Here is a 26,769-nt window from a genome sequence, read left to right on the forward strand (position 1 = left end):
TTAGCTATAAGCATTTGTTCCATTGGATCACCTCACAGCCATGCCATCTGGCAGTGAAGCAGGAAGTGCTTTATTACCATCCCACAATGCTTTTCTTCTTTTCCTCTGTTGGTAAATGGACTCCCACTAAAAGTTCTGTTGGTCATAAAAAAAGAGGCATTTCTAAAATTCCTTGTTACTGTGAATATTGTCGTACTATTGATTATTTGAATCCTGATACTGTCACTTTCTACTTTACTCCCAGCATGGGTACAACTGCTTATTCATGCAATTATGTGCAATCAGCCAATCAGCAAATTGAGTGCTTCAGTGCATGTTCATATCAAAAGAGAGAAAAAGCACAGATCAGAATTGGATTGTGTCATGCTTTTTAATATTAGATATAGTGCTATATTATCTATGGAGTTTCTGTGAGTCTGTTCACTTTTTGTATACTGTCTAGACTTACAGAATTTGAACTCAATCTGTAAGTATTTCAATCTGGTACAAGATTTTTTGCTCCCCACTGTTGTAAATAGTGATTATTTGCATGATCATAGTCTTCCTGTAAGCTCATTGGCCTGGCCATTCTTTACTGACCTTTTTTCATCAATGAATCCTTTCTGCCCCCAAAATTGATACTCGCTGGATGCATTGCTTTGTATTGACATTAGCGACTGTGAATATGTCAGGAGATCAGCAGTTTAAATAAACCATCATGGTACATAGAGCTATGTCTTAGTGAACATGTTTGATATTTAAAAACTAAAGCACATCACCTTTGAATGCATGAATGCACTTCATTGCGCTGCTACTGCATGACTGGACGATTGGATGTACAGCTGTTCCTAATAAAATGGACAGTGCATATTGACATTGATACACTGATGACATATCTTTATATGTTGTTTTACTGCTTGGATTAGTAATGCTTATGTCAGTACTAGAACATTTTTAGAGCATGAGAATCAGTTTTTGTTTTTTTTTTGCTGATGTGGGAGCTTTAATCTGAAGGTTGGAAGGCTCTTGGTGCAGTCTGAAGCAGACAATAATTTCAGGGCATTTGTATGCGGTTTAGATTATTGGTTTGTATGGTTTGATATCATAGTTGCCAGCATCTTGCAGGATGTGTCCCTGGTTTTCCCAGGCACCGGGATTTCCTCTGCATTTCCTTTAGATGAAGATCTCAACGTTGAATGTGAAGAAATTTCACATCCTCTCTGGATATCAGAACCAGATTTTTCTTAATGCCAAATATCCTAAAGCATTTTTGTTTTGGTTTTTTCTGGAGTTTGTGGTGAGGTTTTTGTTTGTTTTTTTTTAGTACAGGCTTTTTGAAAAAAACGAAAAAAATAACACCTGGTTTGCTTTAGACAAAGCTCAATATTAAGACTTTGCTGCATTTCCATCAATACAGCCACATCTGTTTTTGCTTTGAGAAGTTGAGGGTCTAGAGAATACCATGCCTGTGTTTGTGTGTGTGTGTGTGTGTGTGTGTGTTTTGAGAGCGGATATAGCTGGCTGGTTACGGGGTATTACCAACCGTTTGAGCCCTGCAATACCTCAGGGGCAACGAAAAAGAAACCAATGGCCCAAGCTGCAATGTTTTCATCTGTGTTGCTGTCTAGAAATGAGGCAGCCTGTCATCCTCTAGACTCAATAGAACTCACTCACATGATTTTTTTGGGCAGCAAAAATTGCGAAAATCTATTTTCTTATCTTTCCACTGCAGGCCCCAGTGCCTTTTTATTGTGCCGTATACATTAATTATACCTGCTTGTGCTTTTGACTGTCAGTTTGGCTTCAGACAGCTAAATCTAATGACTCCACTTTATAACACATAAACAAAACTGCAGAGGAAAAAGCAGGGTTTACTTTTCTCATATTTCACCTCCACAAACTCATGCTGTCTGGTTTCATGGAGATTCAGCTGTCAGGTTGCTGAAAGCTTGAGTGACATTTGGAAAAAAAGACACCAAGTGTCCTGTCAGCACCTGTAAAGGAACTGAGTGGGACAGGTCAGGTGTCTTCAACTGTCAGTATAATTCACAGCACTATTTTAGATATAATCCATCTACATAGCATCCTGTGGCAGGCATTGTATTTTCTTTAGTGTTCTTTTGTATATATAAGAGAATCGCTTGATGAAAATAAAAGTTTTATTTATATTTAACATATTTTCACACTGAAAATTTAAAACAAATCCGACCTTTTCAAAAAACAAAACAAAACAAAAAAACCCTCACATTTGCATCTTATTTTGTCAGCATAAAAGCCTTAGGCCTTGCCTATGCCTAATACTTGAGAATACTTAAGATATGAGAACGTAGAGATCTAGAGTTCCTCCAGAGTCTTAAGTTGTCTCTCATGGATTCTCCGCTTCACTTCACACCACTGGTTTTCAGAAGGGGCGTAAGTCAGACCTTTGCGATTGCCATATCTGAAGATTGATCCTGTGGTAATTGAACCCGTTTTGTGTGGATTCGAATGCCTGTTTTTAGATCATCGTCCTACTGAAAGAAGGATGTAAAATAAATGACACATTGGTAAAAATGGATAAAGGTCAAGGTTAATTTTATTAACCTCAAACTGAAGATAATAGAGAAATCAAATCTTTAAATGAAGCTAATAAAATATATAAAATTTTGGGTAACCACCTGAAACCTAATTACTTATACCGTATTTTCCCACGCTTTGAACCCGAAAACAACGAAGCGTTTAAACAACGTAGCGGCTAATTTATGGATTTTTCCGGGTTTTTCCCCGTTTCACAAACTCCAAGCCAAAAAAACTGAGCCCCATAACATTAGACCAATGAAATTGTCGAACGGGTTCAGGTGAACCAATGAAACTCTTGATATTAAATCAGATGCGCTCCCACTGAATCGGGCCGCACCACATCATAAATATGGATGATGTTCCTCTGACGCTTGACCTGCCGCTCACTCGGACTGTCTACAGGAAATGCGAATCATTCGTCACGCTGAAAACAACCGGGCATGAAAAAACGCACCTCACCTCACTCAAAAAACTTTACCGATGGGGATTTTTAAACGCACGACGATGCCAAAAGAATAAGAAAAATCTTTGTAAAATTCAGTGGGTGCGGCTTATATTTGGGTGCGCTTAATAGTCCGGAAATTACGGTAGTTATTTTATGGTAAGCTAAACAATTATAGTATAGTAAGTCTATATAATTCTTGCACACAGTGAGTGCAGTCATTCATATACAGTAAGTTCAGTAAAGTTGACTGATTAATAATTACATTTGTAAATTTACAGTTTATAACACTACAGTCACTGATGTGCACCTGTCAACCAGCGAATAAATAAATACATAAACAAGCACTGACATGTCCCTATGACATTGTCCTTGCGGACAAACACACATCTTTTCCATACAAAAAAAAAAAAAAAGGCAACTATGCATCTCCCTTGCATTTAAAAAACAAAACACAAACACAAAACACTTTCTGAATAATGCATAAAGGTTGATTGAACAGCATTAGTGGCTGTTGCCTCAAGGGTGAAGCATTTGACTCTGGCATAAAGAAAATATCAGAGCGCGATTAAGCTTTGTGCAATTGGATTTTGAAATACTGATCCTGAGATAATTTGTAGGTCTTTGTGTTGAAACTAGGGTTTGTTGTAAAATAAAAAAAAAAATTGCCACTAAGCTCCGATTGTCTCCCCTGATACCTCTGATATGAAGAGGCAGGTCTTTTAGCACATTGTTTAAATACCAGGGTTGAGTGCCATGGATTTAACTAGATAAGAAGATATAAAGTAAGTCTATAAAATATTCTTAAGTGGGTGCTTTCATTTGTTGTAACAGAGGATTCTTGAAGAGGTTTGCAAACATACAGAGTTTTGGAGCTCAGCATGTGTGGCTGGGCCTAGTTAATCAGCAACAAGTTAGCAAAAAATCTTAGATCATATTGAATAAGTGAATTCAGCAGAATCCCATATTGTTTCACTCCAACCTGTGGAGATTACAGTCTGCCAGCTCAGCTCGTTACATTTACAATGATGCTTATAAAGTGTTCCAGCAGTGACTCCTGCTTCAGCTTTTATTTCCCAAGGCCATGTCTAAAGTCAAGAGTGCCACGTAAACTGCCTCATTCAGCATCTTTTATCTCCTGCTTTATGTTGTTAGCATGCTGTTCAATCTTAATTGCTGATTCTAGTAGACAGGAAAAAGAACCAGGTTTTGCCTTCAAAGAGAGGCTTGTTAATCCGAGGTTTTATGTGCGGGAAGCCGATCACCCCCAGTTTCCAAAGGTAAATAAAACAGCATGAACAACATTAAATCCAGTCCTACACCGTTTAACTTTCTAACATGTAGATTATTATATATAGTGTATACATTCATGGAAATTGCTACAACATGCCGCCATGCAGTTTAAGCAGCGAGCTTTACTTTAAGCTTCATGGTGATGCAAAATTTAAATATCACTTTGACTTAATGACTAAAAATTGGAGTGTTGAAGAATTATGCCCTGGTGCCATCTGCACAGCAAAGTCAAACATCCCTAGCGCATGTGTGGGAGCGTATCGTTTTGATGCACCAGTGAAATCCAACTATTTCCAGCACGTGCGTGGTATATTTCTAACCCCGGGCACTCTGCCCATGCCAGCTGCATTCGATATTCATTTTTAGAAGCCAGTGTTGTCTGGCTGGGCGTCTTTTTCGTCTGTGCACTATCTTTACTCCTCTGTTGCGCCAGCCGAGAAACCCCTTAGGGGAACAAGTTGCTGAACCGGAGCGGGCCAGGTTGCCTGAGAGGGGACGCGTGCACAAAGCACACACAGGCTGTGAGTGTGTGTGTGGGGGGTGTCGTGTTTCTTTGAAGTGGAACCTTAGAAACGATGTTTACTCTTTTGGGAGGCAGTCAGCGCAAGAATGCTTATGTAATGATGGGACGCACGAGCGGACGAATGCGTCTCACAATCCCCACACTGTAGAGTTCAAACCTAAACCATGTTTTCCTTAGTGCCCACGCTCATGAAGGATAGTGCCCTATAGACTGGTGACTTATGTAAAGCACTCACAAGACTCATTCTTGTCATTCTTGGATACGATCCACTCACTTGTATTCCAAGGAGAGGTCATTAATCAGAGTGAGGCACTTGCAACATGTTATATGCTAGATTTAGTTTTTGTGACTCATTATTGAGATCATTTTTGAATACTTCTGTTTTACAGAGCCAGAGCTGAACGTCCCACGGGCTGTAGACAACATCGGCAAACAATTAAACAACACATCCAGGAGACGCAGGCATGCCGGAGACGATGATTACAACATCGAGGTGCTTCTCGGTGTCGACGACTCTGTGGTGCGCTTTCATGGAAAGGAGCATGTACAGAACTACTTGCTCACCCTCATGAACATTGTGAGTATTGTCAAGTATGAAAGGCTTACAGTTTAATAACTCCAGTCCCTCCAGTCCCTTCTCCTACAAACACACACACCCACAAGTATAAATGAATAATTGCACTCCATATACTGTAGACAATAATCTCAAACCCAAGATTAAACCCGTGGTTCAAAGACTCTTCCAAATGTGTAGAAGGTGAGCTATGATAAGTGCTATTTTCCTCCTGATGTGATTTTAGAGTGCTCCTGTTTATAGATTGGATATCTAAAATTCTTGCTTCTTAACCCTGAGGCTTGGTTTGGTTGATATATGGTATTAAATGTATGGTGTCTATTTCCCAGGCTATTACATGTAGGCATTTTTATTGAAGCAGCAATTCGGCAGCATGCCAGAGGACTTGTATTTTCCCAAAAACAAAATAAACCCCTCCATTCATGGAAGTCTGGAAGACTCTTTAAAATTGATGTATAATTTGCAGTTTCAAGCTTTGTGGTTTTGCCTCCCTCTATGTGAACCATCTTTTTTATTTGCATAGATTCCTGGAAAATAAGCTGATATTGTTAGTGAAGATAATAGACTTTGTTCTTCTTGTATGAAAATGCCTTCTTCCAGTAGATGTCCCTGGTGTACTTTGCACACGTCTGTCTTTGAAACCCAGCGTATCGTGTCGTTTAATGAGCTGTCCACTAACAAGACGCTAATCGCATGCCAGCATGTCCACTACCCTCACTGTGCCACATCCATATTTTCTAGCACTTATCCTACTATACATTGTTATTCCAATCACAAAGCATAAAAAAATATCCTGTTTGTGTTGTTTATGGCAATAGGGTTCTCCTGCCAACCTCTCCAAACTCTTTGTCATGCAGAGTGGAAACAGATCACTGTCAGGGTTGGATGGTTATAGAAAAAAGAAGAATTTTTAATTGCCTTTCAGAATTTTAATAGCTTTTCAATAAGCTGCAATTAGAACTGATCCTTGTTGTTTGTTATGTATTGCCACCTGAAGCACTCTTTTGAATTGGCTGAACACTCCAACTTCCAACAACCTCTTTCTCCACTTTCAATCCACCTTCCTAACAACATTACTGTTAAAAGTATACACACACACACACACACACACACACACACACACACACACACACACACACATGCATAAATTATGTATTTCAATTACGTCAGTGCTCCATTTGATTTAGTCACAGAAATCTATACTAAAACTTAGCATTTCTTTAAGCTTCACCGTCGCATTCAGTTAACTTGAATAAATTAATTAAACGTTATGTCAACTGATGAACTGTAACGTAAGCTTGCAATACATATACTTTACTCTTTTTAATAACTTATTACTTACTTTATATAACTATCTTACATTTCCTTAATTCTTTTAAATAAATGGTCAATAACATAACATTTCCGAACATTAATTTTTTGTTTTGAATTTCTTCTGGAGTAAAAAAAGAAAAAAGCAGCAGGACATAATTCAGTACTTACATTAAAGCAATTGTTGAAAAACCTATGTACCAACAAGTAACAGGGATCAACAAGGAAATCAACAAATCTAACATTAATCATAATGTGACAAAACTGTAACATTGAAATATGAAACATTATTTTCACATTAACACTGAGATTTCATTGCATGGCACAGTAATCAATTTGCACTTTCTCCTGAACTGGAACCTAAAACACTGCATTTGACTGACTGTAATAATAATGTCACTCACATATCTCAAAACTCACACATCTAAAAAAAACAAGACCAATGCTTTTACAAAGAAAATGTATATATATATATATATATATATATATATATATATATATATATATACTTTTTTTTAAAATAAAAAACTGTTAATTAATAAATTTGCCCAAAACTAAGATATTTATTAAATCAAGAGGAAGTCAATCATAACATGTTTAAGTGTAAATCCTTTATAAAATGTTATACAAAAATGCTAAAATTAATAAAAAATATATCAAGTATCTTACGTTGTAAAATCCACACAACTTTTCATCCCAATCCTCCTTGTCGCTAAGTCAGTATTGCCGGATGTACAATGACTTGCTGCCATTATGTTTCTTTTTCTTTCACACAAATGTAAGGCGCATGCGCAACATTTGCGACTTACGGCAGCAAATCAAGTGCAACGTATTTAATTTTATCAGGTTGGTTTCAGGTTTATCCCATTTATTTTATGAAAGAGTAATATTTGAAATACATAAATGGCATGTATACACCGGTGTGCCTTAGCCTGGCCACAATAAAAGGCCACTCTAAAATGTGCAGTTTAACTGTATTGGGGGGTCTGGGGGGGTCTGAAAACCAGTGAGTATCTTGTGTGACCACCATTTGCAGTTGTATTTTGCCCTGTTCAGGAAAAACCAGGGTTCATCCGTGAAGAGAACACCTCTCCAAAGTGCCAGACACCATCGATTGTGAGCATTTGCCCACTCAATTCGGTTACGAAGACAAACTGCAGTCAGGTCGAAACCCGGATAAAACATCTGTGGCGTTGTGCTGTGTGATAAAACTGCACATTTTAGAGTGGCCTTTTATTGTGGCCAGCCTAAAGCACACCTGTGCAATAATCATGCTGTCTAATCAGCATCTTGATCTGCCACACCTGTGAGGTGGATGGATTCTTTCGGCAAAGGAGAAGTGCTCACTAACACAGATTTACACAGATTTGTGAACAATATTTAAAAAGAAATAGGCTTTTTGTGTACATAGAAAAAGTCTTAGATCTTTGAGTTCAGCTCAGGAAAATTGGGGGGAAAAACAAAAGTGTTGCGTTTTTAGTGTGTTCAGTATATATATATATAAACAGCAAATAATCCCAGAATAAGTGTAATGTTTCATTGTTCATTGCATGTTCATTGCAACGACACAACAGAATAAACATAAAAAATAAACAGTTCTCTCAAATGTATTTAATACTAGAAAAGCAAGCAAAAAATGGGTTCAATCCTGAGGGATTTCTTTTCCGGCGCTCTGCTATTTTGCAGTTTAATGACAAGCACAAAGAAGAGCCTAAATAAGTTAATTCCCCTGCATTTACATTTATGCATTTGAAATTACGGAGTAACACTTGAGCTCTCAGGATGGATTTGGACTTTACTTATTGCCAACAGTCAGCTACATTGACAGGTTGCATTTGATCAACACTGCAAGCCTCAACAGCGTTTAGCCGTAATAAATGGACATTCGATGCCACCCAGATGAGGATGGGTTCCTGTTTGAGTCTGGTTGTCAAAGCTCGGGTGACTAGATGAGTGAGGACTCAAATGCAGGATGCGACAGGAGAAATGTAAAAACAGGATTTAATATAAAAAGTGGAGCAAAGTGGCAAAAGCAAAAACACGATCCAAAAACAGTCCAGGGTCAAGGCACAGGCAAACAGGGCAATACAGGGAAGATAAAAACAGTCCAAAAAAATCCAGAGCAAAACACAAACCAAAAAAACAGTCCAGAGTCCAAACCAGGTAACTAGGGAGGCAGAGCAGAACAGGGTCAGAAACAGGGTCAGAAACAGGGTCAGAAACCAGGGCAGGCAGGGTGGCAAGAGTAATCTCAGGGGCTAGGGAGCCGGTAGGATAATCTGGCCCCGAGCTAAAGTCTTGGTCGTCCTTATATATCGGATGGCGCGGGAAAAACGGCAAGATGGCCGCCGACCTGGAAGTGCTTGCCGCGGAACCGGATAGGCGGGCAGTGTGCCTTTGAGATCTTGACACTGGTTCCTCTTAAGGTTTTTTTTAATGCCATCTCAGGGAGGTTTTCCTTACCTCGCTCATTATGGAAAAACCTACACTTCTAAAGAACAGTCTTATTCATTCTTTCTTACCACATTATCTGTGAGAAGCTGGTTTGAGACAATTTTGTCAATTGTTAAAAGCGATATACAAATAGAAATGAATTGAATTTGGCAGATCTACATCCAACAGCAGAGATGCCTAATATAAGTATAAGACTGAAATCTCAAATTACTTTCTAGGAGTGTATTAATGTTGAATAATCCCATTAACAAATTCTACATTAACATCTTTATGACACCAGTTTCACATAGTAACTAATTCCATAACACATCAGGTATCTCATATATTATGTTGTACTTTAATGCATCATGAATGCTGTTACACAATATATTAAAGTATATGTATCCTGATCCTAAACTTTAGATAGTAAGTTAAAAAAGCTTGTTTTTCATAGGTTTTTACATAATACACATAATACATTTAATTACATACAGTATGTTTTAAACAACCAATAGCCAATCATTTTTTTGCAGCAGAGATTTGTTACGTTTATATCGATTTTTGGTAACACAAAGGCTGCAAAATATTGTCAGGCAGTGATCTTTCCTGTTAGGACATGCTTAATTGGTCTCTGCTATGCCACACCTCCTTAATCATCTCAGAAAGAGGTGGTGGTGTTGGAGCTTTTTAATGATCTGAGCTATTGTGTGATCAGTTCAGTTTCCTAGAAATGTTACAGTTTCCTAGAGACTCCTACTGATTTGGGAGTCGGATTTGTTTTTGTTTTTTTGTCTTTACTTGTTGTGATAATAACTTTGAGTCTATCTTTTCTGACAAGATGTTGATTACTTGTTGCTGATGAAAGTCATTTCCAAGAAGTGTATATACTAGTATATATTTTATTATTTATGAGGAACAATCATGTGGCAGCAGTGCAGTGCATGAAACTCATACAGACCCAGGTGAAGAATTTTCATTCTTATTGATACTATATCAACTTTAAAAAAGCGTAAAAATGTGAACTCAGTGGCTTTGACCATGATTATTGGTTGTGTGTTATAAAAACTGATAATTATTTTATTATTGCTACATATAACATTACTTTTATGTTGCATAGAATAGTGTGAAAATATCCAGTGCTGCTAAACCAACTCAAATATCCACTATTTACAACCACAGTGAGTAGACAAGCATCTTAAAAATCACAACTCATTAATCCTTGAGGTGGAAACGCTTCAGCAGCCGAGCACCACATTACGTTCTACTTCTGTCAGCCAAGAATAGGAATCCGATCTTCAGTGTGTGCAGAAACTGGAATCGGAAAAAGGTCACCTCGGGCCTCGTTCGTAAACGGTACACACGCTCAATAATGCGTCTGGAATGTACCTACACAACCTCCACCTCGAAACTCTGATTTAGAAAGAAAAATACTTTGAGCATATTTTTACGGAAACTGTGACTCATGAGTAGGTCCTTGCATAAATTGATAACGCCCTGCAAATATTTGTAGAATTGCAGCCAATTGTGCAAATCGCTACACTCACCTTAAAAAACATGATAGAATAGCCTTTATTTGTCACATATACATTACAGCACAGTGAAATTTGTTCTTCACATATCCCAGCTTGCTCAGAAGCTGGGGTCAGCCATGATACAGCACCCCTGGAGCACAGATTGTGAAGGACCTTGCTAAAGGGCCCAAGAGTGGCTGCTTGGCGATACCGGGGCTTGAACTCCTGACTTTCCGATCAGTAACCCAGCACCTTAACCACTAGCTACCACTCCTATGATATACAATTAGGCTGTATCAGAATAATAGACCAATGGTATTTTTTCTTGAGTTTGCCAAAGAACAAGGCAAAGCATGACATCACTGATGACTAATGATCTGATTTAGTGTTATCCAATCAGAACTATGTGCTGAGTTATGACCAAAGTTTTAACAACTTCATAACAACATCCCAGCGATTTATAAGTATGCCAGCTATACTACTTTAAACTGTCCAGCTTGCACATCAGATTTTCTTTACATGGAGGGTATAAAGCCCAACATCAAAGGTAAAGTTTAAAGCATCGCTTTCCTCAATGCAATCAGAGCAAGTGATTGTGCTCTTGTCGCTATACGGGTGCACAGTCAGGATGTGTTTGGCAGCCAAAAGCAATTTCGTCATCTCTACCCACCAGATGAGCGTAATCTTCCCGCCATGAGAATGCAAGAGGACAGAGCGCTTTGAACATGAATAGCTTGACTACTCGATTTACAGACACGATCCCTTTTATTTATTTATTTTTTGTCCCAAGTTTTTTTGCAGAGAGAATTCCTTTGTCTCTAAACACAATTTCAATCTTCCATTTTTTTTCCCCCCAAAATCCTTTTTTTTTTTATTTTTTCCTCTTTTGATCATCTATGGATATTTGTGATCATTTAAAAATATATTAAAAAAGTGATTTATAAAGCAGAATGGCTATAGATCATCTTGTTTTTTGCGCATGCCATTTACCAACACGCTCACTGTGGAATCTATGCAAAGTTTTAAAAACGAGGCCCTTGCTCTAATGAATTTTGCAGATGGTAAGGTCAGAATGAATCCATGAACTCATCCTGTCTTGGGTCAACAGTTCAGGGTGGTGGTGGTGCTGGAGGTGTAATAATGAGGGGAATGTTTTCTTGGCAGACATTGGTTTCTTTAATACCAAGCAAGCATTGTTTGAATGCCACAGCCTGTGTAAGTTTTGTTTCTGACCATCTCTTTATAGCCACAAATTACTTTCTACTTCTAACATAGAAAATGTGCCAAGTCACAAAGTCATTTTACACTTCCATGAAAATGGTAATGAGTTCAGTGTACTTCAGGGACCTCCAGACTCACTAGATACGAATCCTTTGGGATGGTTTGGAACAGGAGATCCACAGCATGAATGTGCTGCTGACAAAATCTGGTCCAATTATATGATACTCTAACATAGCCATGCACCATAAAACTGTTTTCAAGACATTCTGAAGCCACAAGGTGACGAATTGAGGCTTGTCTGGGCAAAAGGTCATAGAGGTTCTAATAAAGTGGCTTCGGTCTTGTTTTGGCATCTAAAAGATTCAGGCTATAAAACATTGCAGCAAGACCTCTGTGAGAAGCAGCATTCAGCAGGTATATTGTCTTCCTTTGCATGTCTTTTCATTGTATTTCTCAATATTTTAAGTTCTTATCTCTGAGATTGTCATTAAGGAAACCTGTAGCTCAGATGTTAGTACAGTGTAGAAAATGTTCTGTGCTAGATATGAATTCCTAAGAGATCTTTAGTTTTCTCGCCTTTCTGTTAATCATTGCACTATATTTTTTTATACATGTACAATTGAATTTTTGGGCTCTTGTTTTTGATACATTTGAAATAATAGCTAATAAGGATTATGTTTTAATCAGTATTCTGTGCAGTGCTGTTCCATGGCACTTTGCCACTGTGTAACGGTAAGGCCGGAGTCACATGCACTGTATAGGTGTAATGAAATGACTTATACATGATATTATAAATATACTAAAAAAGGACAAAGGCGAGAGATTTTTATCTGAATGTGTTTGATAAATCTGTGTTTCTCAATAAGGCTTGTGTGCAGGAGTTTAATTAGAGCAGAAATGCGATAGACATCTGCTGTCAAACAAGACTACAGCACACCCAGACTGCTTAGCCACCTGGCTATTTAGTAAACACTGAATAATTCTGTGTGTGTATGGATGATCTGGGGGATTTCAGACACAGAGTCTGGCACACATGACTGCACTTTAATTGTTTAGTGGATTATAAAGTTTGCTCAATAATATAGTGAACATTAGGAACAAAATGGATTTACACGCCCCCCAATTGACGCATCATTAACTCTATTTGTTCAGATGCTCTGGGGTTTAATTGAAATGTAACCATATATTTGACAAAATGTCATTCGATGGTTTAGCTATACAGATATATCACTAGAGTTTGGCTTATGTCACTTAAAATGTTTACCATATACTGTGCTTTAGGATAAAAATGAATACTAAACATTATGCCTTTCATAGTTTATAATCGTATATTCTATAAGTCGTTCTCTATATCGGGGCTGAATAATTTAACAAAATTGTGAGACTTTTGGCTGGGATTATGGAATAGGCATCAAGGGCCTTTGAGACTCTGTGCCTCCCCACTCTGAGCCACACAGCAGCCTCTAAGCTATGCGAGGAAGGAAAAACAGCTGTGTTTAAAGGACCTCTGTATTACCGGCACAACACTGGGGCCCTTTCATCATTCGTCTTGTAGCCACACCTATTAACGCCATCATATTACTCCCCTCACCTCCTACTTGTACTCTTCACCTTATAAGAGCACTGTGAATCAAAATTCGTTTAGCATTCATGCAACTGCTGCTTTGTAGAGACGCTTGCTGGTACTGCGTTATGCAAAATAATAATGCCACCCCAGTGTAGTTAATTGTAAATTTTTTTTTTTTTTTTTTTGAATAATAAATGCTTCTATGGATAAAAGGGAGACTGTTCTAACTAGCTTTCCATAAGCTTTCACTCATTAACAGCACTGAAGGTTAAAGCTGAAGATGTCCTTTAAAGCAGAACAGCGCTGGATCCAAAATTAGGTCACGCTATGACAAAATAATAGGAAATATATGATTCCTATGATGTCACATCTGCTCGTAGTTAAAAAGGAAATGTTTAGTTAGATGCATTAGATCTGCATGCAAGCCTCTGGCTGAAGGCTCTCAAAGAACCATGCTAGCAGAAATCGTGTTGAATAATCTTTCTAAAGAGGGAGATCAAATGTAGGCTGTAAATGAGCTGCCTACACAAATGTGACTTTCTATAAACTGATCATTGCATGCAGTTATTAAAAATGAGAAAAATTCAAATTGTGATTTATTTGCCTTTTGAACTTTCTAAAAATCTAATATTTGTGGATTTGTGGGGAAAAGAACACATGTATAGACAGTTTAGAGTAAAAGCACTCTTTTACATAGTCTGTGTATTCTAAAACTCGAATCTTTTCCTCAACAGGTATGATGAAATTTGGATCGACACATAAAGAAATCTGTTTTGGGCGATTAAAATATTACAGCACCTGAACAGTCACGCTGATTTTTTTTTTCAGCCACCATGTTATCACACACTTGCTATTTTAAAAAAAAAGCACACAGTGATCCTTGTTAGCAGCACATCACGCATGAGAAGTAATCTTTAATTTACCCTCCGCTCATTAGTAGTTACTCAGTAAATGCCGACATACATCCCGTTTATGCAAGGTCCTTTGTTAATTTTACCTGCCAGATGAATCAGAGACAAGCACAGACAAAATACAGAAGCTTTTTGTTACATTTATTAGTAAAACTACCATTTACAACTGTATATACATAAAAAAAAAATAGACAAAAATTACCAAACTTAACATCCACCAAACCCTTTGCACTGTTACAAAAAAAAAAAAGCTCTAAATCATCTGTAACCCTGAGCAGGTTAGAACGCTTACAGAAGAATAAGTGTGATATAACATCGTTTATTATAAATTTTTATCACCCAGATCCGAATATCAGTTTCAGTTTCAGCCTTCCAATACATAGAACGTTAGTGTGCAAAATAAATATTCCTATCCACTTCTTGTACTTGCATTTTTGAGTACTGTTTTTTTGCTTGTGCTCCATTCCAGCACTTCTCATTTCGTCAGCTTTACCCATGCCTGCCTACGCCATCGGCAGGACTAATAATAGTTACGTTCACAGCTTATAGAAATTCAGCTTCCTTAAAGAAATCTACCTGTATGACTCACATTATTTTCTCATCTACCATGATGGGTGTTGATTGCAACGTTTTTTCGACACCGAAAAATGTGTGACAGACTTCACACATCAAGAAAAAGCTTTAAAATCATTGTGCGGTTGTAATTGAGGCTAAATAAAGCTGGATAACATTACAACATAACCTACTGAGAAGATATGAGTGAGTCACACGTTCAATATGTTGGCAAATCACACGAAAGCGATGTGTGACCAACTCTAATGTTAACGTTATTTGGATTGTTAATTGTTTTTAAATGGCAAAAAAATGACATTTTATCTACAGTATGTTTCAAACATCTGGAAAAGTGTAATGTTTTGGAAAGTGGTAGCTCAGTGGTTAAGATGCTGGGATTCTGACTGGAAGATTATGAGTTCAAATCCCAAGCTGCCATTACTAGGCACTTAAGCGAGTCTCTTAACCACCAACTACTCACTTGTATAAACGAGATGATTGTAAGTCGTTCTGGATATGTGTGCCTGTCAAATGCAGTGAATGTAAAACCAGTTACATAAATCTTTTTCTATTTTTACATATGCTCTGTAGACTCAAGATCCTAAAGATTTTATTTGTGCGCATTAAATAAATAGCTCACAGATATTTAGTTGGAACCAGCATTAAAAATAAAAAATAAAACAGCTGGCATGTTTAGTTGTTTAATTATGTACATTGAAACAATCCAGTTCAGATTTTAGGAGTCATGAGTCAGCTCCTAAATTTACTTTGACATTTTACATTTGTGGCATTTGGCAGATGGACTTATGCAGAGTGCCATACAAGAGTGCTTTAAAATCTCCATCAATATATACATAATAATCCTAGATTATTAGAACTCAGACTAAAAATACCATCAGTCTTAAACTGTGAGTGCTGTAAGAGACATATAGTTTCTTCATCCATCATGTAGAGTGCCTGCTTCCAGCATGCAGGTGCATGGAACCATTGCTTTGCCAAACCTGCTGCTTTGGTGCTTCTGGCATGCAGCATTATAAAATGTTCCTGGGTTGTCTTAAATGTTTTGGGATGGAAAACATAGTCAGCTGCATTTGTTCTCACTAAAGTTTATATTTCAGGAACACTGAGTGTAGCTTTAGAAGTCAAACGGAATGACCTCGTTGCTCAGCGGAAATAAAAAAGTATACGAAGCGTGTTGTCTTTCCACCAAATATAATTAGAAGGTGTCTTTATTGCGCTACAAATTGAAGCAATATCCTGCAAACACTCGGCTGCAAATTAAATATCAGTGTCAGTCCTGAGGACACATGATTGAACTGAACATGTGATTCTCAAGCCCTGTCTGAGCTGGTTGAAGGTTAAAGCACGTATAATGCTATAAATGCTTTAAGCTTGGGGTTTACTAAGTCTGTGTTTTCTCAAAGCAAATATGCAATGCCCATTGGGCTTCATACACCACTTCTATAAATATTTGATTTATATTTGATTAAATTGCCTGCTGAACAGGTATGCAGGGATTTTGTAAAAAAAAAGCCAGGCTTTTTCCATGGTCATGTAACACTAATATCTTTGTCCAGTTACTAAATTGTTTTATTCAAAGTTCCTGGCCTTCTTATGCTGGAGGATAATAATTTGGTTGCTGAATACAATGCACAGGGTTAGCAATTTGAGTATTTGGTGGAAGTCATCTTTGCTCTGTTTTTTTCCGGTTTAAGATGGATTATCGGTATATATTTATCTGAATCACATATGTTGTTGCAGGTGAATGAGATATACCACGATGAGTCACTGGGTGTGCACATCAATGTAGTTCTTGTGAGGATGATCATGCTCGGCTATGCAAAGGTAGGACTCTCCAAACTCAACCAAGTCCGCATACAATGTGAAAAACACAAACACAAATATCGACCTGAGTTTTTCTGTATGAAACAGTAAGTAATGTTTTGTTTTGGCACCTCTAAATAAATAGAGACACAAGTTTTGGTTTCATTCTTCCCCTCAGTCCATAAGCCTTATCGAACGTGGGAACCCATCACGGAGCTTGGAGAATGTGTGCCGGTGGGCCTTCGTGCAACAGAAAGAGGATCCCGATCACTCCGAGCATCACGACCATGCCATCTTCCTCACACGCCAGGGCTTCGGCCCTACAGGCATGCAGGGTAGGAAATCTCCCTCACAGACCTACTTCACTTCATCATCTCTACATTTCACACCTCCATGATTCACACTTGGATGTTTACCTTTACATAAATTTACACCTTTTCGCATTTTCAGCTGAAGTACATTCAAAACACATATGAACCGAAATTCACTTGAAGATAGAGATGCATAAAAAATGTCTAAAAAATGTAGTTAATATTACCTGCACATTGGGCTATTTATTTACTTTACTATGTAGGTACAGATAAAACTATTTAATACTTGTTGGACAGCATGAAATGTTATAATAACTTCAAGTCTATTTCTATATTGTCTCAAAGCAGCTTTTCAAAATGTAAGAATTATAGAACAAGAATTTTAACAATTGGACTATGTGTATCATCCCTGATGAACATGCCTGGGGTGACTGTGGGATGGAAAAACTCCCTTATATTGCATAAGGAAGAAACCTTGAGAGGAACCAGACTCTCAGTGTGACTCCTGTGGGGAACCCATCCAATAGTGTGAAACCGCAATACAAACACCAGAGAGTGAGAAATATCATGAGCACCAGAGTGTGTGATTATAAGTGATGTCCTTTCTACATTCTAATACAGTCAAAATATACCTCACAAGTAGATAGCAGTATATATATATATATATATATATATATATATATATATATATATATATATATATATATACTGCTATCTACTTGTGAGGTATATTTTGACTGTATTAGAATGTAGAAAGGACATCACTTATAATATATATATATACAGTGGAACCCGGTTATCTCGCCATCGGTTATCTCGACAACCCTATTAAGTCGACCTTTTTGAAGTGGAACCGCCAAATTCTCGCTTTTTCTAAGCATTTTTTATCGGTTATGTCGATCGCCGAACCCTAATATCTCGAGCACAAGGGGGGAAAAAATTTGCCATTTAACGTCGGTTATCTCTGTGCAGCCGCAGAAGAACTCGCGGAAGTGGCGGAAAAATCAAACCTTACAGATACTACAGGTGTTGTATTGTATACTGGTGAATCTCTGCTGTTAGTAAGTGCACATATGCATTTTTTTTGTTAAATGTTATGCGATGAACGGGAGCGCGGCGCTCGGCTTCAACTCCTTACCGAGCGCGAGCAGGGTAAGGAGCACGGCTCTCTCGGTAAGGAGTTGTAGCCGGGAGCTTCAGAGAAAGCGGCCGAGAAAGCACCTGCCACGCCCCTTCGGCCGCTCACGTTTGAGACTTTTCTGTCCTCGCTTTTGGTTTCGGGTTCGGTTTTGGATCTTCCGGTTTTTTCCGGCTTCGCCGTGCCGCGGTCGCGGTATTTTTAATTTCCTATTTTTCCATTCACAAACTCTCTCTCTCTCTCTCGCTCGGCTTATCTCCCCCTCGGCATCGCGGACGTAAGTTTTTTCGGACACTTTGCTTTGTGCGAATTACTTCAGCCTGATGGTCATAAGTTTTCAGAAACTTAGTTACTGTTTTTTTTTCTTTTCTTTCCACATGTGGACTAAATGTGAGACGGCACTGTGCAGCCGCTGTTTTTTTTTTTTTTTTTGAGCGATCTGTGTGTTTAAGGTTTGTATGGAGAATGGACGGTGGTTTGTATTGTATACTGGTAAATCTCTGCTGTTAGTAGGTGCACTTATGCCTTTTGTTGTTAACAAACGTATGTACATTTTTATAGCATGCCTTCATCAAAACAAATCGCGGCAACGCTGTTGTGTAAAAAACCCTCCAAAAACACGTGCATGCACATTCTCATTTATTAACGCACATCATGTACATAAAGGAATTTCAAGCACGTTAATATATTGCCACCATTTTGTTTTCATTTATCTCGATCATCAGTTACCTCGATGCTTTTTGGCGACCCCCTACGACATCGACATAACCGGGTTCCACTGTATATATATATAGGGCTGAAACGTGTGCTTGGTTTTCTCAGATGCCTTCATTCTTTTGACAAAACAGACAGACAAACATTAAATTTCACACAGAGCGCATCATGAACGAATAGAAGCTGAAGCAGTCTTCTCTCCAGGTGCACTTTATATTTCCTGGTCATGATGTCACCCTGCCGATGACAGCCTGTCTTCAATTTTAACTGATTAGACCAATGCAGCTTGAGTTCCTGAAAGGAAACTAATATTTCACATATCTTTACAGAAGAAGAGAAGACATATTTCAACAGGGGACATATCTTTTTGCAAGATCATATTTTATCCACATACTTTTGGAGATTAGACACAAAGAAGGCGGAGGCATCGACAATCATAGATTACAGGTCACACCTGACAATTGCCTTGTTATTTTTTTTACACTTTTGTTTTGTGCACATTTAGAAAAAGTGTCTGATTAATGATATCTTTATATTAGGCTTTTGTCTGCCTTTGTTATTTAAATGGTTTGGATTATTTTTTGGTGGTTACACACTGTATATCCAATGGTCCCTGCTGGTTTAAGGACCCCCACTCATAATCTGTAGGACAGGTTTGATTCCCAGGCAGGGACCCAGCCCATTTAATGGGGGGTACACAAAATGTGGGTTTTGTCAGGAAAGACATGCAGGATGTGCCAAAATAACAACATAATGCATGACCAATTGGAAGCCATTTGCTGTTTGAGGAAAGGTTTAATAGAAAAACACAAAAGACAGCCAGCAATAAACAAGTTTATCTTTTTAACAAAAGCTGATTATAGAGCTGGTCAATATGGCCAAAAGATTTCCCCAAAAGACCTTTTTTTAAAGAATGAGGTCTTGATGTGCAATCTCAAACAGTGCATACCCATCAGTCTCTCCCACAGCACTGATTATGTGCCTCTCCACTATTTGTTGTGGAATTGTTATTTTATCTGCTCCTCGTCTTACTTTAGATATCCGGAAATGCTGTGGCCTTTACTGGTAAGAATGTAATCAAGAGCAGATGACTCACTTTGTCTTCTCTTTGCCTCTCCAGCTTCTCTTTATTCATCTTCTTTTCTGTAGCTCGCTGCTGTTGTTTACATGAGATTCCCTCAAGTGGGTGTGCGCAATTGAGCGTGGTGTGCTGGCTTCGTGCCAACCCTTCGTGCTATTTCAGAAGTTAGACAGGAAGTTTTTAAAGTTATTCATGTAATCGAGAAAAGAAGTGATGCAAATTTAGATAGTTTCATCACCCAGCACTAGCTGATGATACATTATATGAACAAAGGTTTGTGTAAGATTTCCATTCAATGTTTAGTCCCATTTGCTGTTATAATAATGTTCACTCTTTTGGGAAGAAAGACTTTGGATTGTAGTTTTGTAGATTTGTACTCATTCAGCCACAAGGGCATTATTCAGTCAGGTACTGTTTTTGGGTGAGGAGGCCTGTGGTGCAGCCAGCGTTCCATTTCATCCAAAAGGGTTGAGGTCAGAGCTCTATCACAGGCCACTCGGTATCTTCTACTCCAAACAATGCAAACCATATCTTCATTAGCTTCCTTTGTGCACATGGGCATTGTTATGCTTGAACAGGTTTGGGTCTCTTAGTTCAAGTAAAGCAAAAATGTAATGCTACATCCAAAGACATCCTAAAAAATTGTGTGCCTCCAACCACATATGACTGGAAAGAACAGAGGCCTCAATCCATATAGTGAATGTTTACACTTTTATCATTTTAAATAATCGAAATATTTAGAAAAGTCATTGTTGATAGGTGCAGAGGAATTATAATTTTTTTTGCTTACATGGTTGTGTCAGTTGCTTTGAAACAATCCTTGCAAGTACTTAGAGTAGTAGATTTATTTGACTCGAAATATCCCATGAACATTCAAAGGACTTAACTTTGACATCACATATTAGGCAGTAATTATTTGCTCCGCTACACTTGTACAGTTGAATTATATAGTCAATTTGTGTTCAGTGCTTCCTGCACTGATTGCTGTATTGTAAAGCCGCCACCCTGCAACAAATCATGTTTCAGTTATTGTTTCATGGTATATTAAGCTGGTAAGCTTACAATGATGAAACGCTCCCACTGTGACATGACTCAGAATATACTCATCACCGAGCCAGCAAAGAGCTAAATGTCTGATATTTAGCTCTAAATTGCGGGAGTGATGAGCCAATTGAAAAATAAATTGGTACTTTTTTTGGGCTACGCTTTCAAAATCAAATTTTCTGCTTTTTATTTTTGGAAAGATTCCTTATAAAAATACTCACTGATTTCAGAATACATTTTTATTTGATGAAGCGATTTTTGAATTTACAGCTGCAAATGTTATTTATTTATTGTTTTTGAATATTTTGTCAAATAACAGGACTTTGAAAACTGTTCAAGGCTAAGATTTTACGGTAATGATTGGGTGATTTTCTATGCCAAACACACACTCATTTACTTGTATTGAGGTTTAGACACATTCAAATTTTATCTTGTATTAAAATAATTAAATTATTGTAGCTTAACTGATAATGTTTTTGCCAGTGTAAATAATATGTCTGAGACATAGCTAAAAAATAACAGCAGTGTGTACTTCCTATCTGGATACTCCTATAATAACATAGCATAACACATAAAATTTTCAATTTACTTAAACTAGAAGACCCAAACCTGTTTTAGCATGAAAATGCCTCTGTATACAAAGCGAGCTCCACGAAGATATGGTTTACATGATTTAGAGTTGAAAATCTTTGGTGTCCTATAAAAATCTGCCCTGTGAAATACCTTTGGGATGAATTGGAAACCTGACAGCACCCCAGGCCTCCGCACCCTACACCAGTACCTGATTTTACTAACACCCTTGTGGAAGAAAATTTAGTGAAAGGTCTTTCCAGAAGAATGGAGGTTATTATAACAGCAAATTGGTGACTAAATATGGAAACAGATTTTTCCATAAAGCACACAAGAATATTATGGTCAGATGTCTGCTTACTTTTGTCCATATAAAGTATGTGTTTTAGAAAAGATGTTGCAGACTTTAATTAAATGTGTAAATAAAGAATATTAAAAAGGAGCTAGACCCTGTCATAAACTCTGACCAAACATGCTTCTTCTTAATTTAAGTTTAGGAGTTGACACTCGAACCATGCCTTAGTAATGAAGTTGAAGTACATTGAAGTAAACAGGTTCGCTGTATTTTTCCCAGAGAAACATAATGAAAGCCTGCTCTTGACATACACTTTGAGCCTCAGTTTGACATAAAAACCCTCATCAATCAAAGCCTATTTATAAAATGAGCTGGAGCAGCAGTTGAATCCAAATTTGCTATGATTTGTAAGCATTAACTTTAGTTCATGATTTTTTCCTCTCATCCCAGGTTATGCCCCTGTCACTGGGATGTGCCATCCAGTTCGCAGCTGCACCCTCAACCATGAGGACGGCTTCTCTTCCGCATTCGTAGTGGCCCATGAGACTGGACACGTGTAGGTTATACTGATTATTAGTATGAATGTGATTATTTACAGCACTTGTCCTACTGGCTTATGCCTACACTGAATCACAGCCTTTATAACATTACCATTATTATTAGTGTTAAACACTTTTAACAGACTCAAAAACTGTTTTTTATTTATTTTTTTGCTCTGCTAAAGTGGACTAAATGCCACAAGCAAGTTGGCTTGTTGGATTTAAAGACAATAGTTATAATTAATAAAAAAATATATATATGTTGGTTGCCATTTTAAATTCTTGGTAATATTTTGTACATGTCTGTACTAATAGTTTTGAAGTAGAAAGTAGAATTTTATGTAAAACCAATAAAGGTTTATCCATTATACCCAGTGCAGTTACACTAAAATAGAAGTATTCATGAAGCCTCCCTTGACCAATCAAATTATTGACTTGGAAATAGCTGTTGTATAATGATTATCATTATGCTGCTGGGGCATTAAAGGTGCTTATGCATACAGTAGGGGGATTCAAACTTCTGAAATAGATTTCTGGATTTTTTTTTTAGATTATGTCTCTCATAGTGGACATGCACCTACGATGACAATTTCAGACCCCTCCATGATTTCTAAGTGGGAGAACTTGCAAAATAGCAGGGTGTTCAAATACTTATTTTCCTCACTGTATATATATATATATATATATATATATATACACACACACACACACACACACACACACACACACACACGCACACACATTTATTCACAAACAAGAGCTTGTAACCAAAATCACAGATTGTAATTTGTCTCTTACTATGCTGTCTTTAGGCTGGGAATGGAGCATGATGGACAGGGCAATCGTTGTGGTGATGAGACAGCCATGGGGAGTGTCATGGCTCCTCTGGTGCAAGCCGCTTTTCATCGCTATCACTGGTCCATGTGCAGTGGACAAGAGCTGAAGAGATACATTCAGTGAGTTATCAGCTGCCCTATTTTTCATTTTTTCTTTATCTCTTGTTATCTGTAATCATGAAATGCATATATAGAGGCACATGCATTTATTAGTATTGTGAAATATAAAATGTCTGTTTTAAATAATAACAATTCAGTGTACAGATAAGAATCACTGGAGCTCTTTGACCATCATTATTAGCAACTAATTAAAACAATATTTCCAGTAAATCAGTTGCGCTTGAAACCATGTAGTACCATTATTGCTGTTTGTTGTGTTTGTGCTCTGTATTTCAGTTTGTCACCTCTCATGAGAAACAATCATTCAGTTGGAAATTCTTACTTATTATCAGTACATCATTTCAAACACTGAATTTGGTAATACCCTCTCATTAAAGCCTTTGGGCAATATACATGTGTCATGGAAATCAGATAATATTGTTGTTGTACTTCTCTCATTATGAGGAATTTAAACCCATAAATAGCTGACTGCAATCTGCAAGAGTCCTCTGAATAAAAAAAAAAAACCTAAGGAATTATCACTTGCTTGAAGTTTTTGCTTCAGCATTAATTTATTTTATTTTTTTTTTATGGGAAAGATTGCTTAAGATTGCATCAAGACACTGTCTGAATGTTCTTTAATGTCAAAAGACACTACCTTTTTAACATTCACTGTGGGATTTTTTAAGACTAATGAAGGAACATAACTATATAAGAGCCTTCTTCTTAGTAAAAAAAAAAAGGACATGGATAAAAGAGCACCACGGAACTTCTCATTATAAAATAAGTGAAACTATGCTTTTCTACTGTAGTTCTGGTTTTAACATAATTTATAGATTTTAAATTAATCTGTTTTTAGATTTATGCTGTAGCATGACAGGGCTGGGATTAAAACTCACAACCATTCAAACTGGTGGCCAATGTTTTAACTACTGTGCACCCATCTCACCATTTCCCCATTGTTAACATATACACAGAGACGTCTATGGCAGACACTTCACAGAATCTAAAGCTAAAGTGTACCAGCAGTAGAATACGACTCTTCTGGGATGTGATCATAATATGTACACTCACAATCAGAAATATTCAACTCCCTCACCTCAATAGACAATACAGTGATGTTGATGCAAGATAATGAAAATAAATGGTAAAAAAAAAAAAAATTAACAACAACAATATTTATTGATACATATTTGAGTTATTTTGACAACAGAAGTTGACTTAAATTTGAAGTTCGAATGAAAAATTGTAAGACATGAGCATGTGCAGTACTAATCAACCCCCAGCTTCAGTACCTTGTGGAGCGCCCTTTAGTTTTTATAACTTCTAACAAGCGTTTTCGATAAGTGCTGACAAGCTTCTTACACCGCTTGATTGGAATCTTTGCCCATTCTTCACGTGCAAAAGCCTCTAACTCAGTGATGTTTGACGGCTTCCGTGCTGAAACTGCCTTCTTCAAATCCCACCAAAGATTTTCAATTGGATTTAAATCTGGTGACTGAGAAGGCCACTCCAGGACACTCCAGCATCTTTTCCCCAACCAAGCTTTGGTTGATTTGGAGGTGTGATTGGGATCTCTTGATGGAAGATCCAATGATCACCAAGGTTTAATTTGTCAACAGAAGGCATCATGTTCTTCTTCAAAATGACCTGGTATTTCTGGGAATCCATGATGCCAGGTACATGATCAAGATTGCCAGTTCCTGCCGCAGAAAAACAGCCCCACATTATTGACCCACCTCCGTGCTTGACTGTGGGGATGGTATTCTTCTGGTCATAAGCCTGACCTTTTGCACGCCAGACATACCGCTGGTCTATATGTCCAAAAAGTTCCAGTTTGGTTTCATCAGTCCATAGAACTGTCTCCTAGAACTCTGTAGGTTTTTCTTAGCTGTCCTGACTAAGTTGCTAAGGGCCCTTGATGAAATTGTGAGCTTTCTTCCACGGCCCTGGCAAGTTTGCAGCTGTTCCATAAGTTTTAAACTTCCTTATAATGCTCCCAATTGTGTCTCTTGGAATGTTAAATCTTTTGGAAATCTTCTTATACCCAAGGCCCTTCAGATGTGATGAAATAATCTCCTCTCTCAGCTTTTGTGGAAGCTCCTTTGTCTATCCCATGATTGCAACTCACCTTGAACACCTTCATGGTCGGGGGGGAAGAAGCAAATGAAGGATCGTTATAGAGTTCCCAAAGGCTTAATGATGTTTTAGCTCCACTTCAGGCCATTAAAACTGTCAGAAAGCTTTAAAAACAATAATATTATATAGGGGTTGAATAATTGTGACATGGTGATCTTAACAAAATATACTGTTACACACAAATACTACATTATACATTTTCTGTGTTGATTAAATGTATCACTTAACTCATTAAGAAGCCATCCAAAGCAGAATCCTGAAAAGATTTTTATTTATAAATCCTCAAAACTCTTTAGGGGTTAAATATTTCTGATTGCAAGTGTATATATATATATATATATATATATATATATATATATATATATATATATATATATATATATATAAACATTTTATTTATTTATTTTTGTTATAGAGCACTACAACCCGTTGTGTGCTTTTGTTTAATTGGGTTATGTTCGAGTCCTAGCTGTTCTTATCATTTAGTCCTTAATTAGACAAATTAGCGGATTAAGGAACATAACCAGAAGCAGTGCAGTTCTCCAGTTGATACTCGATCAGCCAGTTTTGTGAAATCTTATTGTAATAATTTCAATGAACAGGACAATTAATGAAAAACATTTCACATTCCAAGCAATGATTATTTTTTAAATGTTCCAGCAAACACCGTTTTATTGGTGTTTTGGGAAAATAGCTATGGAGAGCTTACTTTCATTATGTAGTGAAAAAGGAAACCTCTAAAGCTGTTTATGTGTTGATTTAACATACCGTTTTCTGAATTATGACACATTTGGCAGCTTCCTTCAGTAAGACACAGCTTTAATAGACCCTGGAAATTGAGGTCATCTTTTTAGTGACTCACTCAAGCACTCTTTTGTCAATTTATTAAATGGTTCTGGCACATCTTTTTTTGAATATACATTTTGGAATAATTGTATCTATTGCTTTACAGTTAGGCTAATCCCTCATGAAAAACAAGGATGATTGAACTATCGAAATTCTTTCTCTTTGCTTATTACAAATGAAGTATGTAATTTAACATCATTTCAAAAAGTATGAAAATTAACATAATTGTCTGCAGAATAAATGCTCCCAACTAATAAAACATGTCAGTGTATAATGTTTTTTTCTTTTCTTGCTAAACAAATGAATTTCTTTCATAAGGCACATGTGGCCCAATTATTGCTGATTTGATTGATGTGACAATGTGAAGCAAAAGTTTTTATCAACTCATTTCAAATGGCTAATTGCTTGCTGATAATGACAAACACCCAATGCCTGTCTGAAATATTCAGTAGCAGTA

General features: G+C 37.3%; 1 protein-coding gene across 1 annotated transcript in view; it reads left to right on the forward strand.

The window, feature by feature from the left end:
- The window catches only part of adamts3 (ADAM metallopeptidase with thrombospondin type 1 motif, 3), an 81,799-nt gene that overhangs the window by 22,639 nt on the left and 32,391 nt on the right, over positions 1–26,769 (forward strand). The window contains exons 5-9 of the mRNA XM_046842038.1: positions 5,186–5,373; positions 16,638–16,721; positions 16,879–17,035; positions 22,304–22,409; positions 23,205–23,348. Of these exons, the coding sequence (XP_046697994.1) occupies positions 5,186–5,373; positions 16,638–16,721; positions 16,879–17,035; positions 22,304–22,409; positions 23,205–23,348 (679 nt within the window). The remainder of the gene's footprint in view (positions 1–5,185; positions 5,374–16,637; positions 16,722–16,878; positions 17,036–22,303; positions 22,410–23,204; positions 23,349–26,769) is intronic.

This window comes from Silurus meridionalis, chromosome 27 (genome assembly GCF_014805685.1).
Source record: "Silurus meridionalis isolate SWU-2019-XX chromosome 27, ASM1480568v1, whole genome shotgun sequence".
In the NCBI taxonomy this organism is placed as follows: Eukaryota; Metazoa; Chordata; class Actinopteri; order Siluriformes; family Siluridae; genus Silurus; species Silurus meridionalis.